The sequence below is a fragment of the Eulemur rufifrons genome, chromosome 23 (assembly GCF_041146395.1).
Source record: "Eulemur rufifrons isolate Redbay chromosome 23, OSU_ERuf_1, whole genome shotgun sequence".
Classification (NCBI taxonomy): Eukaryota; Metazoa; Chordata; class Mammalia; order Primates; family Lemuridae; genus Eulemur; species Eulemur rufifrons.
The window spans coordinates 22,871,364-22,890,843 of record NC_091005.1 but is presented as its reverse complement, the minus strand read 5'-3'; the positions used below and the strand labels follow the sequence as shown (position 1 = coordinate 22,890,843).

The window sequence follows — 19,480 nt, the reverse complement described above, 5'->3', positions numbered from 1 at the left end:
AGTGTTTGGAGACACACACACATACACACACATTAACTCTACACTACAGGTGAAGACATCCTGCAGGTATGAAGAACTCAAGGTCAGAAATGGAGTCATGGATTATGGAGACAGGATGGAGAGGGGATATTTAAAGCCACTAGGTTGCATGAGATTGTTGAGGATAGTAAACAGCAGCAGAAGTAAATCAAGATAGAAAATGGATGAGCACTTCTAGTAGCAGGAGGAATAGGAAGAGGAGCTAGAGGAGGAAAAATAACTATATATGGGTTGCCATATACCGAGAGTGGGAGAACAAGCACAGTACAATGTCTTAGGTGACAAAGAGGAGGGCATTTCAAGGAGAACTGCCAAATGCTCCAGTGGGAATTGAAGTGGTTCAGCTGCTGGGGAAAACAGTGTTTTCTCACGGAGTTAAACATGGAATTACCCTATGAGACAGCAAGTAATTCCACTCCTAGGTATAAACTCCAAAGGATTGAAAATTAGCACTCAAATAAGTACATGTATACTCATCTCGGTAGCACCACTGTTCACAATAGCCAAAAGGTAGAAACAGCCCCAAAGGCCATCAACAGATGAACAATTTGTGGTTTATCCACGATTGAATATCATCAGCCCTCAAAAGGAATGAAGTAGTGATATATGTTACAATGTGGATGAGTCTCAAAATATTATGCTAAGTGGAAGAAGCCAGCCACAAACAAACCATGTGTTGTATGATTTCATTTATATAAAATATAATATAGCAAATAGGTGATTCATAAAGACTGAATGCAGATTGCAGGTTGCCAGGGACACAGGGAAGGGAGGAATGGGGAGACAATGCTAAATAGGTACGAAGTTTCCTTTTGGGGTGATGAAAACATTTTGGAACTAGCTGGAGGTGGTGGTTTCACAACATTGTGAATGTATTAAGTGTCCCTTGGTTTTATGTTACACAATTTTTATCTCTAACATTAAAATAAAAATAAGCTTCAGAGAATTCAAGTAGGCTCAGGACTAAGAAAAAGGTTAAGAAAATCAGCTGTTCAATTTCCATAACTTTCAAAGGAGAATTTCAGCAAAATATTGCAGGGAGGAGCCCTATTTTGGAGTACTAACATAGGAGTTTGCAATGAAGTAGAAATGTTGAATGAAGACCGTTTCCAAGAACAGTGGTGAAGGGGGGAGGGTAGTGGTATGAAAGTGAGATAATTTGGGTCAGCATGGGAAGATGTGAGCATATTTGGAGGCCGGGGGAGGACCCAGAGAGAAGGGAACAATTTAAGATCTAAGACTGTGAAGGGGCGGAGCGCTTACTGAAAAACAAGGAGAAAGGAGTGGGTTCCAGGGCCCAGGTGAAGGGATGTGTCAAAAAGAGGAGGAAGAGCTGATCTTCCTCTGAGAGGAAAGGGAAGGAACAGAGGTGGACAGAGATGAAAGAGGGAATTGAGAAAGCTCAAGACGAATGGTATGAACTTTTGTCAGCAGAGAAAAGTGCAAGGCCAGCTGCAGAAAACTGCAGGCAGTGGGGTAGGACTTATTGCTTAAGGTAAATGGAAATGTCTTGGAGTGGTGCTCAAGGTGATGAGCAATAAATTAAGGATGAATAATTACAGAGTAGCAATAGGGCAGGAACCTGCCGAGAGGGAGCTGGCACAGTTCCACGAGCGTGAATGCCTCATCAACCAAGTCCTTTTCACGTCTCCCCCATCCTGTGTTCCAGAATTTTTTTTTTTGCCTACATACAGGGCTTCATACTTATACCTACTGGGTATTGCTTTATTAATTTCAGTCCATCCTTAGAGATACTTGAGTTCGTTTTGAAACTCGAGTCTATCATACTATTAGAATACCAGAGCTGTGAAAGTTTTCAACTAACAAACGTGTCTTCACATCTTCATCTCCATCACTGCATGCCGAAACTGTTCGCCAGCCTGGCAGAGATTATTTTTTAAACCTTTTGGATGCAGCTATTTGACCAATCTGAATCTACTTTACTGTAATGATATTCTGCTCACATTTCTCTATCTTGACAAAAAGGATAAGATGTTTTGTTAAATGCTTTTTTGGAAAAGTCTGAGTACAAAGTATGCCTCCAAAAGATTCTAGCTGTATGATCTTGCACGGGTCACATATATTCTCCATGTCTCACTTTATTAATCTGTAAAATGAAGATAATAGTACCTATTTTGTAGAGTTGTTGTAAAGATTATATGACTTAAGACATGTACTTAAAGTGGTGCCTGGCACAGAGTTTGAGCTAAATAAATGTTGGCCATGATCTGCATTATTAACACCAGTATTCATTCCGTCTCTGGCATTTGTGAAGTCATTAAGTAGGTATTCATTCAGTGCCAGATATTATAAATGCTAAACTCATAGCAATGAACAACTCATTCAAGTCTCTACCCTTATGGAGCATATAATTTTACTTTACATAATACACAAACACCAAAATTATAAGATTAATGTAGAATTTGGGAGGATATAGGGAGAATATTTTTTTTTGCTTTGCTTTTTCTTTGATTCGGTTTCAATTTCTGGGTCCTGTTTCTTACTGCCCCCCTCTCTATTCTTTAGCAAAAAAAATATTATTCAAAGCCCTGACTGAAAGAGGAAATCCCAGATAACAAGACAGACAAGACTGATGGTCATCCTCTTAGGAGCGAGGCTTTGCTAACAATGGCCAAATTGAATAAGGGAGTTGCAATAAAAAAGCAACCAAGTCTCAATTATCTGTGTTAACCCAGGTTTACGAGAATGGACAATGCCAGGAGGAAAATAATGCATCTTGATTAGTTGTCTTAAATTTCACAGCAGAGGCTTTAAAAAAAGAAAAAAAGAGTACGCATAGGCATGTGGAGAAAGAGTGACGGGCAGAAGGCGGTGTTCAGAAAAAGTCTGGCTATAGTTATTCCAACAATTCCTTGGGTTTCTTGGCGAACCACCATACTGTTTATAGCTTTCTATCTTCAAAGGAAAGAAGTTGTAAAAGTTGCTGTCAAAGGAAGCCTAATTTGCCTGACTTCATGAAGGGGTTGGCTGACAATGCACGCTTCTGTCAAAAGGATTTGCTGCGAAAAGAAAGTTGAAGGCACCATGTGATTTCCAGATTTCCATAAAGAGCTGGGAGTCAGGAGAAACTGTGCAGCCATCAGGGAAAGGAAAAGTCCCCTCTTGGATCTCAGGTCCCACCTTCTCTGATTGGTGGGGGAAACCAAGAACAGCAGGAAAGATTCCACGATCTCCTTTCTGAATTGCAACAAGGCTGGATGGGAGGGCTGGCTTAATCGGGTCAGAGAGCTCAGCTCAGGGCAACTGAAGGCTGCCTCCCCATTAAGGAGAAGGTTTTGGAACGGGTGCTTAGAAGACAGTTTCAATTTTTTTTTTTAGCCCATTTAGCCTTGAGTAGCCCTCAAATATCTGTAACTACTCCTTCCCCAGGGAGGCTCCTGCTCTGTTTAAAGTCCTTCCCAGTTTGGCTATGTTCTCCAGTCTTGGGAGACAAGGAATTGCCAAGAGCTTTAAGATGCCATCTTTGTCTGCATTTGCAATTTCTCAGCCTATGTTTAGGCCTATTGATGTGTAAAATCCTGAAAATGGATATGGGGTATTACTCAAAGTTTTTGTTTGGTTTTTTTGGATAATTAATCTTTCTTTGCATGATAGAGAAAGAAGAGCAAGTGTTTGCAAAATTTGTTTTCTGCTAAAATGCAGCTGTCTTATACTTTGATAACTACGCACATAAAATATTTGCTTTTTGATTCTTTCTACTTGTTGCTTTATTAAAAAAGACAGGAGCAATTCAGCAAAAAACAATATCCACAGTTGCTACTGGGCCCCAGTGGGGTATGGGAATTCTAAGGACAATTACAGTTTTTTTAATGTAGCACCCCTAAAGGGTATGGACCAGAGGGGACAAGGTTTCTACTTCTTTAACAGGAGCCAGAAAAAAAAGACAAAATCAACTATAATGAAGCTGGGTCCTGGGACAGGTTGCAAGTGCTTCCTGTTTGTCTATGTGACGTCTTGAAACTTGCCTTTGCCTGAACAGCAATTGAGTTGAGGATCACACAGCCTCAACAGTGTGGCCCAAGAGGAGTTGCCGGCTTGGCAACTGTCACAAATCATGTCCCGGCCACAGGGGCCAGCAGTCCACAGGCCACAGGCATCTACCCAAAAGAATAGGTTTGGATGAGACCACGTAATTTGGCCTATATTCTGGGTGTAGAAAGACTGAGTAAATGGTATATACGTCTCTTTTTCTTTGCTACTTAAGTTTGGAGTATTGAGAGCACAGAACTACATGGAGAGACTCCATGGTCTGTATCAAAGACTGTGTTCTCTAATTACTGGAGTTTTTTGTTTTCATTTTTTTTTTTTTTCCTCTCATTGGACCAGACTCTTACAGAGACAAACCTAGGAGACATTTACATTTGGAAACCTTGTCCTGAATCATTTGGAAATGAGATTCTATTTCCAGAGATTCCATTCACGAGGAAAGTTTTGTTTAACTGTCGTGACAACACAGAGCTCGTCTACCTACCTAAAGTTTCTTTAGAAGTCTTGCTCAGTTTTGCATTAATTTTTATTTCTAACCACTTTGAAATTTCTCTATGTCATTTCACCTTAATAAGAGCAGCCATGCTGACTGGAAAAGTCTGCAGTGACCAAGTGTCTCCATGTGAACTGCTGTGGAAGTTCCAGATAAGGGAAATTTTAAAAAGAGATTATCGTCCATATATTTACATTTAGAATTGACTAGTATTTGATTTATGGTAATAATAACAGATAGGAGGGTAGAAGCATATCAGAGAGCCTAGAAAATATGCATTTTATTGTATTATCTTCTTTTATCACAGATACTAGGTAAAAATTTACCTCTGACAATACTGTATTCTATTTCCTCAAAAAGCCCCAAGCAGCTGTTGGGGAGCTAACTGTAGATAGAGCGCTGGACTTGGGGAATACTGTGGATTTGAATACTGGGGCTGCCTCTCCACCAGCTCTGTGACCTATGACCCACCTCTGTGAGTCTCAACTTCCTAACTCATCTAACAGGAATGACACTGTGTGCAGACATTGTCCTGAGGATTCAATCAGATAATGCATATAAAAAGGAAATTGAAATTATAATTTAAAAATATAAATGTAAGGCATTTTCCCTAGACTCTGGGACTGTGAAGATAAATGAGTATAAGGTCTCTGACCTAGGAGACGTTTACATTTAAAAATCTTACGCTGTTTCCATGAGGTTCTTTTTCCAAAGGTTCTACTGTGGGGAAAGTTTTTATCACCTAAATGCACATTTGGGAATGACACCAATTGGATATCAAACTGAGGTGGGGGGTGGGGGGAGGGGATGGATGTATGCCTACATGATGAGTGCGTTGCGCACTGTCTGGGGAATGGTCAGGCTTGAAGGTGCTGACTCGGGGAGGTGGGAGGTGGGGGGAGGGGATGGGGGTATAACTACATGATGAGTGCAGTGCGCACTGTCTGGGGAATGGACACACTTGAAGCTCTGACTCGGGGGGATGGGCGGTACGTGGGCAACGTATGTAACCTGAACTTTTATACCCCCCATAATAAGCTGAAAAAAAAAAGTGTTATGATAACACAGGGCTTGTCCACCTACCTAATGTTTCTTTAGGAATTATGCTGAACCCTGCATTCATTTTTATTCCTAACCACTTTTTAATTTTCCTATGTCATTCCAGAGACTTTTCTAGGGAACAGAAAAACACTAGTTCTGCTGTAAATGTCAGTATTACCAAAATAGCAGCAACTCCATCAAATCAATAAGCCCAGCTCACCTTTCAGTTCTGCCACTTACTGACAGATGATGACATCGGTGAAGTTACTTAACCTTTCTGAGCCTGAGCTACTCGTGCACCTGTACGATAGGAAGAATACCACCCCCGACACAGGCTGGCTATAAGGATCAGAAAATAGATGTTCATATGCGAGGACCCAAGGCCACGCCCGGACGCATGGTAGGAACTCAGTGAATGTTCCTTTCCACCCTTCTTTCAAAATATGCAAATATTCCATTAGAACTCCAGAGCAGCCCTGTCCATTCAGTAGCCCTTCAACACCTGTGGTTATTAAGTATTTAAAAATCAACTAGACTAAATTGATAAGTGCTATATGTGTAAAATGCATAACAGACTTCCAAGACTTAGTAGGAAAAGAAGAATGTAAAAAGATATTTCATTATTAATGTTCACATTGATTACTTATGTGAAATAATATGTTAGACATAGATTATACATTATACCTATCTTGTATTAAATGAAATAAATTATTAAAGTTGATTTCACTTGTTTCTTTTTTTTAACATGACTATAAGAAAACTTCAAATGACATATGTGGGTTTCATTATATTTCTATTGAACTATGCTTCTGTACAAAATAAAATTTAGAGTTTACATAAGCCAAAAAAGAAGCCTCTTTTAGTTATCTAGACTTATTATGGGATCAGTTATTTTTCCCCAAGCATTTCAATTAAAATTAGTTTTAATTGAATATAGTTTTAATTCTGATCCACAATCTGTTATCTGTTATCTACTTAAATTAATGAATCAAAAGATGACTTTTTATCCATATTTGAATAGTATCCCAGAGCTAAGAATCATAAACATAACAATTTAGGCATGTGTCAAAATATAACAGCCTAATATCCAATTCTAGGCCCAATTCTTGGATCTGTACAATAATTTTCAAACTATATATTTTCTCCAATTTGGGTGACAGTTAAATGGATACTAATTTTCCTTAATAGTAACTGGGGAGGCTTTTGCCATGGAGAGTGGTACTTCATGGGTCTTTGAAGTTATCATACTTGTTAATTCAGTGCACATTAAGTATCTACATTTTTAACTCGTCATTTCTTTGTGGCCACAGTAAATGTACAGATTGGTTTTCCACTGGGATAGTTACAAAACGTATTCCATGTAAGTGAGATCGATACAATTGACCAGCTCCACAGATTCCACATCACTCTCAGTCAATGTGGTGAGGGCCTGAGACAAGGTAATTAATTTTGCCATAAGCTCGTTGCTCTCATTTTCAGGGATGCTTTAAAGCAATGAAATCAAGTTGCCTGTGTGCAGTGTGGCAGGTGTCTTGAAGGTTAGATGGTACAGTAGCCACAACAAAGACTTCCCCAGATGGTTGGCTTGGGGTTGAAAAACACTGGAATTTATCTCAGTAACAAATGTGCAAAAGTAATTTTGTCTAGAATGTGCGAGATCAGGAAGGACGGGGAAAAGCGGATAGCAGTGACAGCAACTTACTGGGTATTTAAGACTAATACCCAGTAGTTTAGAATAGTTAAGAATAATCTACCAGAGACTGAGGATCATCTGTTAACTAGGAACTGAGTTAGACACGACATTTGTTTTATTTCATGGATCTCTTGATGGCATCCATGCAAGGCCAAGGTATTATCTCCATCGTACAAATGAGAAAACTGAAGTTCAAAGGACTTGGGTGACTTTTCAGTACCATGTGGAGGATAAGCAGTAAATTTGAGATTAGATTCCATGTTCCCCTTAGTATCATCTACAACGATTTAGCTACATATGCCCAAGAACGTGTGTATGGAGTAACAGAGGGTGCTCAGCCATCGCTCGAGAGTCCAGACCCAAGGTCCCGCAAGGTTCTTAACAAACAGAATCCTGAGATTCTGGGAAGCCGTGGATTTAACCATTGTAATCCCCCCAGGGGGGGCAAGACACATACCAGTCAGCAGTGTTGCTGTTGGCTTCTGGGCAGCTGATGACATATTTTATATTTTTATTTTGAAAATTAAAAGCAAAACAACCATTTCTCCTAACTGGTTCCTTCCTCTGATTGCTCCTTTTATTTTATTTTTTTTTGGAAGTGTTTCCATCCTGATTTTTGAAACTGGATGAGGAGCCAAAATTATGTCTTTTAAATTGCATGTTTACAGTGATGATGAACAACCAAAATAAACAAGCCTTAAATTTAGCCTTTTCAGTTTCTGTCATAACTTTCTCTCTTTATTTTTTAAGGCATTCTTAAAATGATAGAAAAGGGGAAAAAAACTTTTTTTGCATTTAATTTAAGCAACTTTATTAAGAGACCAGTTTCCCTTTACTGAGAATACCTTGCACTGACTTCTAGTTAAGAAGTGTAAATTATTTGTAATTAACTTTTAAATACTGCTGAGTCCTTTGGGGTTTATTAAGTGGACCCACAGAAGTAAAGAAATCCCTCTCTAGGAAGCTTAGTCAGCGCGTCACATGAAGTGACGCACGTTCACCTGCCCTCCTGAATTCCATCAGCTTGTAGGAGTGATAGAATTTGGTCATGCTGGGTGTAGAGGAAGGATTGGGTCATCTGGATTTGCCTCATTCATTCACTGAACACTTTTTATAGGTCTGGGTTTGATGACTCAATCATGAGGAGTAACTGACATTTTCATGGCACTTAGAGGAGTTGGGCACTGTTCTAAGTACTTTGCATACGCTAACTCATTTAATCCTCACAACATCCCTATGAGGTTGACACTATTGTGAACTCATTTCACAGCTAAGGAAACTGCAGCAGATATGATAAGTCCAGCACTGGGATTCACACCAATGCACCAGAATGCTCTTAGTCCGCTGCACAAGAGCTCAGAATGGAGATGGGCACAAGCACAAATAAAGCAGACAGTGAAAGCTTAGTCCTATGATGGGGGAAAGCCAGGCAGGGTTCCATGAGGAGCATGGGAGAAAAACAGCTAGCCAGCCAGGTGATAATCAGAGAGGTGACCTCAGGAAGGGAAATCTTGGCTGGTCCTGAAGTATCAGTGGAGTTAGCCAGGTCAGTTGGTGCTGGCCATTCGGCAGTTGGGGCATTGGTGGAGGGGACAGCATCCAGAGAGAGGAGCAGCCAGTGTGAAGGGGTGGGAAGGCTTGGCCCATTCACGTAACCACAAGTGGTTTGGTATTGCAAGAGACAGAATTCAATCTAGGGAGAGGTGTGACTGGGGTCACTCATTCCATTCATCCATTTATTCAAAAGACATTTACTGAGCACTACGTGCTGAGTGCTGAGGATAGAGCAGTGAAGAGGGAGAAAAGGAGGGAGGGAGGAAGAAAGGAAGGAAGGCAGTGAGGAACTGCAGATTCAGTGGGGAAAAGCCACAATTCTATCCAGGCATAATTTGTGAGTCAAGTTCATCATTATCTTCCATGGGCTAGAAACCCCTTTTGTGCACGGAAGGTTAACCTCACCACCCTCTATAACAATTCCTCAGAGCCTGTCAAAAGAGAGATTAAACTGCTTCTCTGCCTACTCAGATCTAAGGTGATCTCATATTTTTCAGGCAGGTACTAGACTGTGGGCAGCCCATTAAAAATGCAGAAATAGCTTGAGAGTCTGTAATTGAACCATTAACAATTGGGTTTCACAGATTCAGGCTATAGGCTTTCCAGGTGAAACAGGGTCGCAAGTAACAGGTAAAAATGATAGAGGCACATCCTCTTATTAAAGAAGAGCCAGGCTCCCATTACTGAAGCTCAACTAGGCTTCACTGTGATTACATTGGATTTAGAGAGTTTTTCCTTCCAAAGTACAGTGATGTGAAATTACCAACTGTGACATGTCTCCGTCTCCTGTTTTGGTTATGCTGGGTGCCCCACCTACCTCTCTGAGCAAGCTTTCCCTTTCTTTTCTTTGACTTCAAGTTCTTCTGGTCCTGATCTCTGGCTTCTGTCTTGTGGCCTCAGTGAATACACTTAGCCCTCACAGTTTCTTATTCTTCCTCTAACGGTTCCAGAATAATGCCATTGATGGGACCTGCCACTTGATGTATGGTGCTGTGCCCAACAGAAGGAGTCTGTGATGTACACTCCATTTTTATTCCTATTTTTTAGATGAGGATATTGGAGTTCAGAAAGTTGAATTACTTGCCCAAGGTCACTCGATCAATAAGTGGTGGAGCAGAAATTTGAACCTACTCATGTTCAAACCAAAGCTAAAATTCCTACCACTAAGCTGTTCTTCCTTCAAATATATGCCCTACAAGCCAGTCCCATACTGTCCATTAACTCCTGGACATCTCCATAAAGATGTTCCTAGGAGCCTCCAACTCAACACACTCAAGCCTGACTAGACATCTTTCCCAACCATTCCCTTCCTGACTGGTCCAATTCATCTCCATCCTCCAGGCTAGATGATTTGGAATCATCCGGACACTGAATCTTGGCTCTTTCTTCCTTCAAGTCATCTCTTCCATTTCTCTTTCCCTCCATTACTGGTGTGCTGCTCTAACTTGTGCCCTCATCTCTTGACCTATGGGCAATGGCAACAGCCCCCACCCCAGTGGCACAGCCTCCTGGCAAACAAAGTGGCAAGGAGGAGAATGGGTGTTTGAACAGAGAGGCTGGAATTCAATCTCACTTCTGTCAACTTCAAGTTAGGGGCTCTTGGCCAAGTTCTCACATCGGTATGGAGGATGTAAAATCAGCAATTCCATGGGGAGATTGTAAAGATTAGAAACAATGTACGTTAAAGCATGCATTGAGATGCACATACTGAAGAAAGTTCTATGAAACAGGTTCTGCAAAAATAGTGGTAGCCATTATTTTAACTATTAACTCTAGTCTCTCCCTACTCTAGTCAAGGACCCTGGATGAATTCACCCAAAGATTATTTTTATCCTGTCTATTCCTCTGGCTCAAGAACCAACAATGGCTCCCTGTTTCCTGTCTCATCAATCTGAAATCCCTTCTGGTTTTCAGATGCTATCTCCATCCTATTTGCCCACAGGTTCCCATCTTTTTACTTAGCATTCCTGCCTCCCCTGACCCAGAAAGGTAGACTCTGGGATGTCAGAACCCGGCTTGGGCAGCGAGTATGGAACATGCAGGCTAACCCCTGAGGTGGAGCCAAATTGCCCCTGGGAACTGCAGAGCTCCTGACTGGGAGTGAGGACACAAACCACACCCGTATTGCACAACAGCATCGCCAATCCCAAAGGGCAATGCATAAGCAGGATGCAAGGCGCAAGGAAGAGGGATGCAAAGGGGTAGCCGGACCTCAAGGGCCAGAACTTACAGGCAGCCATGGGAATATTTTATTAGCTTCAGCCATGGGAAGAGAGGCAGTTGAAAGGGGATTGAGCTGTTCTGGTCACCTGCCATTCTGGACCACAGGCCCTGCTTGCCCTTGTTATAATTGTGTTAGTGGGAGTGAACGTGTGTGCATGCTCACTGTTTCCCAAGGGGCAAGGAAACAGCCCTCGCTGGTAGAGAGGAGGGGCTATGGAGCTATGCTGCTGGGTTCTGAGCCTCAGCTCCGCCACCTACTAGCTATATGACCAGAACAAAGGACAGCCTCACGTGTCTCAATCCCTTCACCCATGAGATGCAGATGATAATGGCACCAATAACAGCCTCCCTCAGCACGTTGCTATGAGGACGAACAGCATGAATGAACCCAGGGCTGAGCTCACTGTAAGTAGCATGTAAGTATCAGTCACTGGTCATTGCTGTAGCATCAGTTAAATGCTAACTATTAGTTACACAATTATTTCACTTAACCCTCATGAAGACCCTAAAAGGTAGACTGTCATCCCTATTTTGCAGATGACAAAATCAAAATTAAATGGAGGCTCAGGAGGTAAAGCACTTTGCCTGAGGCCACGCAGCTAAGAAGAGACACACCTTGTAGGCAGTTAGACATTCCCTCATGAGACATACCCTCCCGGGACATTCCTAACCAAATACACCCATCCTTCAAGGTCCAGCTCAGCCAAGCCCCGAGGGAAAGAAGAGGCAGAATCATGGACTGGCCAGGGGCATGGACTCAGGACTCAGGACTCAGGACCCAGACTGCCTGGGTTCAGTTCTCATTTTTTGTATCCTTCCTTATTCATGGTATGACCTTGGGCAAGTCACTTTCCCCTTTGTGCTTCAGTTCTCCATCAGTAAAATGGGGACAGTACCACCTGCCTTCTAGTTGCAAAGGAGAAGAAATGAGCAAGCATGTGGAGCCCGTGACAGCAGCACCTGGCATACTGTGAGCTCTATGTAAGCACTGGCTGCCTTAAAAATACCAACTGAGTATCTATTAAAGTCTGTGCTCTCTTCAGAGGGACTCTTTCGCTATCTATTTTGTTTTCCTTTCCTTTTCTTTTTCTTTTTTCCTTGATTGGGGCTCTTTATTATGGATGCATCTGGGCATCTTCGCAAGGCCTATTTTCATAAAATGTCTGGAGGCGGGAGACGCATGCCTGGTTCTGCTACAGTCTGGCAGACTGAAGGACATGGCAGCCTCTGCGTGTTTTATGAGAAGCAGACAATTGCAGCCAAGTTTTGTCGACAATGCGTTCAGACAGCAGCAAATGAGAAACTGTCAGGGCTCAGAGGAGCTCTGCCTCTGGAAGCCATCGCACGGGAACTCCAGAGACCAACACTTCATGGCTGGGTCCCTTTGTAATGAACTTCAGGCCTCCCAGCCTCTCAAGCTGGAGTTTGCCCTGGGAAGTTCCCAGAATCCCACCTGCTCTCTTTCAGGCAAAATACTATGACATTGTCTTTTCCATATATAAAGATGAGTCACCAATCATGATGAACAATGTCCATCTGAATACACTCAACCCCATATGCAAACCCCCTTATGAGGCTCTCAGTACCATTTACATGTTCCTGAGAAGCATTTTTTGCTGCACATTCCAGCAGTCTTATTGCTTTAGGTATTTGCCAAGTCATTTATATCACAAGTTAGTGAGATACTGTAAAAATGGTCATGGCTAAGTAAAGGAAAAGCCTGCCTTTGTGGTGTCAATGTTTTCCACACTGGTATGTATTCATCAATATCCTATTTTCTTTGAAACATCAGTGACATGCTGTGGATTCATTTTCAGGTTGTGATCATCCCTTAACTCACAGCTTCATAGATATGAAGGGGAATTATGGAGCTTGTCCAGTCCTGGAATGGCAAATAAAGTCCATCCCTAGAAACATCTCAAAATAATCAATTGATAGTAGGTTCCAGAAGCACTGTATTGGGAAAGATACTCAGGCCAGACCCAGGGTGATTAGCTATATCCACCATGAGCATGGTGACAGAGTAGGGTAGCACACAGGCCATGTATTTGCCACCGGAAACTGTTTAACCCTTCTAGTCTGCAGACAAAGAAGTGATATGATGCTCTCAAGATCATGCAGACAGCACTGGCAGGAGGCAACACTCACACTGCCAGTCCTACCGTCTCTGCTCTCCAGCTGTGAAACCCACACTCACTCCACCACTGCACAAAGTGAGCAGATCAGGCAGGGCTATGGGGAGTGCAGCAGACCGAGAAAGGCGATGAGAATCATGGGCTTTGAAAAACTGAGGAAGCCCAGGCCAGCAGGGAGGAGAAACACAAAGCACACCAAGCTGGGGCGCACCATCATGACTGTCATTATTTTGCTGGGGTCCTGCTGCATATCTTGCCTTCCTTTACTCAAGAAGTCAGAGTCTCTGAACTCCCGGTGAAAAAGTATGTGAGTCAGCTGTAGCAAAAAGTCTCTGAATGACACAATCAGGAAGCCTGAATAGCAGTTTGTGACACTCACAAAATGTGTGTACATGTGTGGGAGTGTGGGCAACAGCATGCCTGTGCATCTGGAGAGAAATGCGCCTGGAGCCTGGCACAGGAGCAGGGCCGTGTGCAAATGGCTGTCCGGCTGTGTGACTCCAGTGGGCCACTGTGGCTCTCGCCTGCCCAACATCCATCCCCTAACCTCTGAAAACAGCACTTTAATTTGCTTTGAGTGACTACCCTTCTTTCATTCTCAGTCCATATGGTTTTAGGTGGGTGGGGCTGACTCTGCCCTGGCTTCAAGAAAAGGCATGTGACCCATCCTTGGCCAACCAGAGCTTCACAACCCCATGGACACAGTGTTTAGTTCAGGGATAGGCACATGACCCAAGGAGAGCCCATGAAATTCAATTTAAAGCTTTTGTTGGCATTATCAGAAAGAGGTACTCTTTAGGGCAACTTCAGATTAGGGGGTGATGTGACTATCTCAGAGTGAAGCCAACAAATGGAAAACGGAACCACAAGATGTACAGGGATCAAAGCGATGTCATCATTTGGGTAACAAGAACATAGCCATGCCTGAAGGCTATCCCTGAAATATATTAATTACATAAGTAATTAATCTGAACATATATTCAGATTGTATCCCTGAAATATATTAATTACATGAGTCAGTAAATGCCCATCACCCCTCCCCAACTTTTTTTTTGAGTTGGATTGTGTCATTCCCAACAACAATAACAAAAAGAATCTTAGCCAATGTAACAAATTAAAGACTCATTTTCCATATAAGACAGACAGAACCTAATGTTCCTCCTTGGACCCAACTTATTTTAAACAGCTGTGTTACCTGCAAGGAGCCCTGGATATCTTTGCCCCCGACAATCACGAGCTCTGCCATGTCTTCCGCATGGGGAGTCCGCGCGTGGATGAACAGAGTCCTGCCCACTGCAGTTATGTTCCTCAGGGCAACTAAGCCACCATCGCTGTTCACCTTGAAGTATGGGTTTGAGACCTCATAGCGTAGCTTGTTGTTTCCCTTACAGTCACTGAAGGTCACTGGGAAAACAAAACAAAACAAGAGAAAGAGCGTGAATATGTTGGACAGCTTAGACCTTGAGACATCTCTGACCTGTTCAATGTGGATCACCTCACCACCCCCCAACCCTGAGTCTACAAACGCTGCCCTTAATCCCACGCCAAGCCTCTTGTACCCAAGTGACTTTGATTGTGCTGATTGACTTCAGTCAATCCAGACCCATCCTTGATCACTCACAGGTTCTAGGCAGGTGCTATGCACTGAGGATGCAAACATGAGCAGGACAGGGTCCTGCCCTTGAGTCAGTGGGTGGAGTGGACAGTCAGATATAGCAGAGTGACACCTAAGGGAAGTGGTCTGATCCTGGTGTGTACGAGGTGCTGGGGCAGAACCACAGTGTGCTCAGGAGCATTGAGCACAACTGCGCAGAGACAATTTGAGCTGGGTCTTAAAGAGGAGCAGGGGAAGACCCTTAAGAGGGTGGAGGACAGACAGTCTGAGTAATTCAAAGGCAGAAAGTGGGGGGCTTAAATAACAAAACAGATGCAGGGAAAGAGAACTAGCTTGATGTGCTTGGATCAGAGGCAAATTTGAAATGGGGTGGTATTACCAGGGGATGTAGGAGAGGCTAGAAAGGAAGCTAGAAATCTCTTTTGGAGATAGAGTGGGAAAAGCCAGTACATTCGGGTGCTTCCTGGTGGATTTGGACTATTTATAGTGGGCAGAGGGTGAAGACCAGGCGTGTGCTGTGGTGCCAGCGGAGGGCAGTGCTTCCCAAGGTTGGGGTGCACCAGGATCACACAGGGAGCTTTTTAAAAATCCAGAGGATCCGATCCAAAGGTTATAATTTAGTAGATCTGGGTTATGGAGAATGGTTTAAAGAATGGCAAAGAGAGATGCCAAGAAAATCAGTTACAACCAGTTCAGCATTGTTCCAAAGATGCCTGGCTGAGACGAAAGCACTGGCAGTGGTGATGTGGGGAGTGGACAGATGTGAGCCAAGCTCCTACTACTGAACAGCTTAGTCATGCGTGGGGAGGGACAGGGAAAATCTGGCCCCTTGGGTGAACCACACAGAGTGTCGGGCATTGACCCACACAATGGCTGTGATGGCCAATCATGTTCTCCTTTCCGGTGCTTCTGCACCTGGCACACAATTTTATTATGGCTGGTATCACATTGTCTGTGCATGTGTTCACCTGTCTGCCTTCTGCTGTAGACTTCGAGGCCCCTTGTGGGTAAAGCATGGAATTGTACTACTTGCTTTTAGCTCCCTACTGAATAGCCTTGTTTGTTTAGTTGAAGCCTAACCTAGAGACAGAAAAGTGCAAGAATCAGAATGTATAACTCAATGACCTTTCACAAAGTGGGCACACCTAAGTGCCCAGCATGTACACCACGACACAAAATATTAACAGTCCCCTCCCTTCCTGAGTAAAATGCCTACCCTCCTCCTCAGAGGCTATACTCCCTGACTTCTAATACCACATATGTTTTCACCTGCATTCGCACTTCATATAAATGGAATCGTACAGCATACATTCTTTCGTGTTTGGCTTCTTCCATTAGCAGTACATGTTGTGAGATTCACTGTGTGGCTGCAAGTCCTGGTAGTTTTCCCTAATCATTACATAGTAATTGCTAATCACTACAGAGTATCTGAACCACTGTATTCATTCTAATCACTATATAGTAATCCATTATGTGGCTGTACTGAGTTTATTTATTATATCCATCCTGTCAACGGGCACCTGGACTATTTCCAGTTTGGGGCTCTTAAAATGTTGCTACTAGGAACTTTCTTGTATACGTCTTTTAGTGACAGCATCTACATATGTCCTAGGACATTGTCAAAGCCATATAAATATCTGATGAACTAAGCTGATCTTTCTACTCTGGGAAGATGATGCTTGTGGTGATAATAATCATATTAGCTGATAATAATAGTGGCGAATGTAAATCAAGCGCTTCCCACATGTGAGGCTCAGAGCTAAGCATTTTACATACACCATCTTATTTAATCTTTACAGTGACAATAAATGTGAGTTCTACTTTGATACTCTCTGTCCCCAGTTTCTAGATAAGGAAACTGAGGCTTGGAGAGGGCAAAGGTTGCAAATGATGAGCCAGGATTTGAACACTGGTCCACTTGCCTGTCACCAGTACACGTCCTCAATAAAGACAACACCCCATGGAGAATACAGCCTTCCTGAAATCCTGAAAGAACCCAATTACAGTAGTCCTCCTTATCCATGGTTTTGCCTTCAATGGTTTCAGTTAACCACAGTCAACCGAGGTTCAAAAATATCAAATGGAAAATCTCAGAAAGAAAATAGTCCTAAGTTTAAATTCTGTGGTGAGTACTGCTATAATTATTCTATTTTAATATTAGTTATTGTTAGTGTGACTAATTTATACATTAAACTTTATCATAGGTATATACTATGGATTGGTACTATCCATGGTTTCATTCAGGCATCCACTGGGGGTTTTGGACAAGGCGGGACTGCATATAGTACCACGAGTGCCCTGCTGAGTCCTGCTCCCACATTCCCACCCAGCCCTGAAGGGCACTATGCCTCATGGCCACTCTGCCTTAGGGCTCCAGAGCCTTTCTTGGCTAAGTCAGCTTTAGGGCCATCTTTGTATAGACACACAAGTGGATTCTTGGGTATCTGTGGTTCTCAGATACTTGCTCACTTCCTCTAACTATCTTGGTAGCCAAGATTGATTGGATGTGCCTAGTTTCAGTTTTGGGAAGTGAACTATGAAGGAGAGACATCAGGTTGCTTTCACTGTCTTCATCAATTAGCATTCATCCACTGGAGGCAAAGTGCTCAAACGACAAAGCCCCCTGGGAACTTCTTGCTTCATTTGCCAGCATGAAGGTTTTGGCCTTAGTCCCTGAATAGAATCAAAGAAGACAGTCTCAGCTGAGAAGCGATGGGGGAGAGAGAAAGGCATATAAAAGTTTGTGAGGATTCTAGATTCACAGCTAACTAGCTAGCTTCCTTCCTTCCCTCCATGCTCCCCTCCATCCTTTTTTTTTTCATCCCTTAAGTATTAGTGAAAGCTTCCATTATGCTAGATGCTAGAGCTATAATATTGAGCAAAGATGGACACAGTCCCTAGCTTAAAGTCTGGTGGAAGAGACAGATATTAATCCAATACCTCATAAGTAATAGAGGATCTATTCCTGGGAGACAGAATCCTAAGTGTGCAAAGGTCCACTGGCATCTAGGGAACTGGAAATAAGCCAGTGAGACTGGCATACAGAGAAAGAGAAAGCAAGGGAGTAAGGATAGAGATCAGCTGGGCCCAGGTGATGTTGGGGTCTTGAAAGGCACAGAAAGCCTTACTCCTTGAAGGAAGCCTTGGACTCTCCCATTGCAACTAAGGGCGGAGTTAGCTCCAGGTGAGACTCATAAGACTACAGCTCTTCATTGCAAAATAATGCTTAGCACTCAAGATCCTCCATGTCTCGACTGTCCATCAGCCTCCCCTCTGCCTCTGTCTCTGTCTTCACTCCATACCTCCAACCTTGCCCACTCCTGTGCCTTCCTACCACCCCTTCCACCCTTTGCCTGTGATGCTCTTTCTCTGAAGAAGGCACTTCTCACCTTCTTCACTCTGTTAACTCTTAATTACTCTTTAAGATTCAGCTCAAGCAATTTCTACAAACACCTTCTTGGTGTTTCCAGGGTTTCCTGCACACAGGGTCTTTTACATCTTGTTATATCAATGTGTCCATTTTATGCATCTGTTTTTCCCACCATAACCAAGAGCTGAAATTGAGTCTTATTCTTTTATTCATCTCTACATCTCCAACAATGAATAGAATTTTTTTTTCCATATTGGAGGCCATCTACAATGATTCCAGGGGCAAAATGATGCTCTAGAGGTGGTGGATCAGGGGTCCCTCTTTCCATGCTGTGAGAAAGAGAGGCTGCAGGCAAGGCTGGTAATTGAGAACAGAGGAGCTTAGTGACCTCTTGACTTGGTTGAACCCAGCAGTGAAGATGAGAAGAAAATTAAGAACTCAGCTATGCCCTCCCCAGACCCCACATGAATCCATTTATGATAGTGCCCAGCCTCTGGGCTTAGCTTTGACTTAGTTCATTGGTGAAGTCAGGGGTGGTGCCCTCTCTTTCCCCGTAATCCCTGCAAAGCTTTGCACAGCCCTGAAGAACGGTTGAAATCAGTGTGTGCATTTTGAATGACTGGATGTTTGGACACATAACAGTAATAACATCTCCCATTTACTGAGCAGTTCCTAAGTGCCAGACTCCATGCCAAGGACTGTACATGCCATATTCCTTTTAGCCTCATATCAATTCTAATCTACAGAAGTACTTTTCAACTTTGGTTTTTAATTATCTACTCCCCTAAGGAAACTTTTTAGAAAAGTTTTCCTAATTGCCACTACTCTCATGAAATTTTAATATCATGGATATACTTTTATCTGTTTAGGTACTACATGTATATCTGTACCTTAAGTACAATTTTTGTCCCTACCCCCAAGAACCTATTTCACCCCCTTGAAGGCAATATAGCCCCACTGACAATGCACAGTCTATAATCGATAAGCATCATTTTCTATTTTATAGGCAAAGAGACTGAGCCTCAGAGATTGACTAACTCTCTCAAGGTCACATATTCAGAAAGGGATAGAGGAAGAATCTGTCTTAAATCTGACCTGTCTGTCTTTATAGCCCAAGCTCTGGGCACATCGACTTCCTAGGAATAGAGGGACAAAATGGAAAAGGGAAAATTGCCCCCAACTCTCTTGGGCAGCTCACAAATCCCTTTGGGGCCCTCAGAGGTACCAGGTGAGGGCACACTGAGAGACCAAATCTACATTCAGGACCTGGCATGTCATAGGCACTCAATACATTCTAGTACCCTTTCCA

General features: G+C 42.8%; 1 protein-coding gene across 3 annotated transcripts in view; it reads right to left on the bottom strand.

Moving 5' to 3' along the window:
* The window catches only part of CDH13 (cadherin 13), a 986,514-nt gene that overhangs the window by 616,372 nt on the left and 350,662 nt on the right, over positions 1-19,480 (bottom strand). For all 3 annotated transcript variants that reach the window (XM_069497960.1, XM_069497958.1, XM_069497959.1), the window contains one exon: positions 14,382-14,590. In XM_069497960.1, coding sequence (XP_069354061.1) covers positions 14,382-14,590 — 209 coding nt within the window. The remainder of the gene's footprint in view (positions 1-14,381; positions 14,591-19,480) is intronic.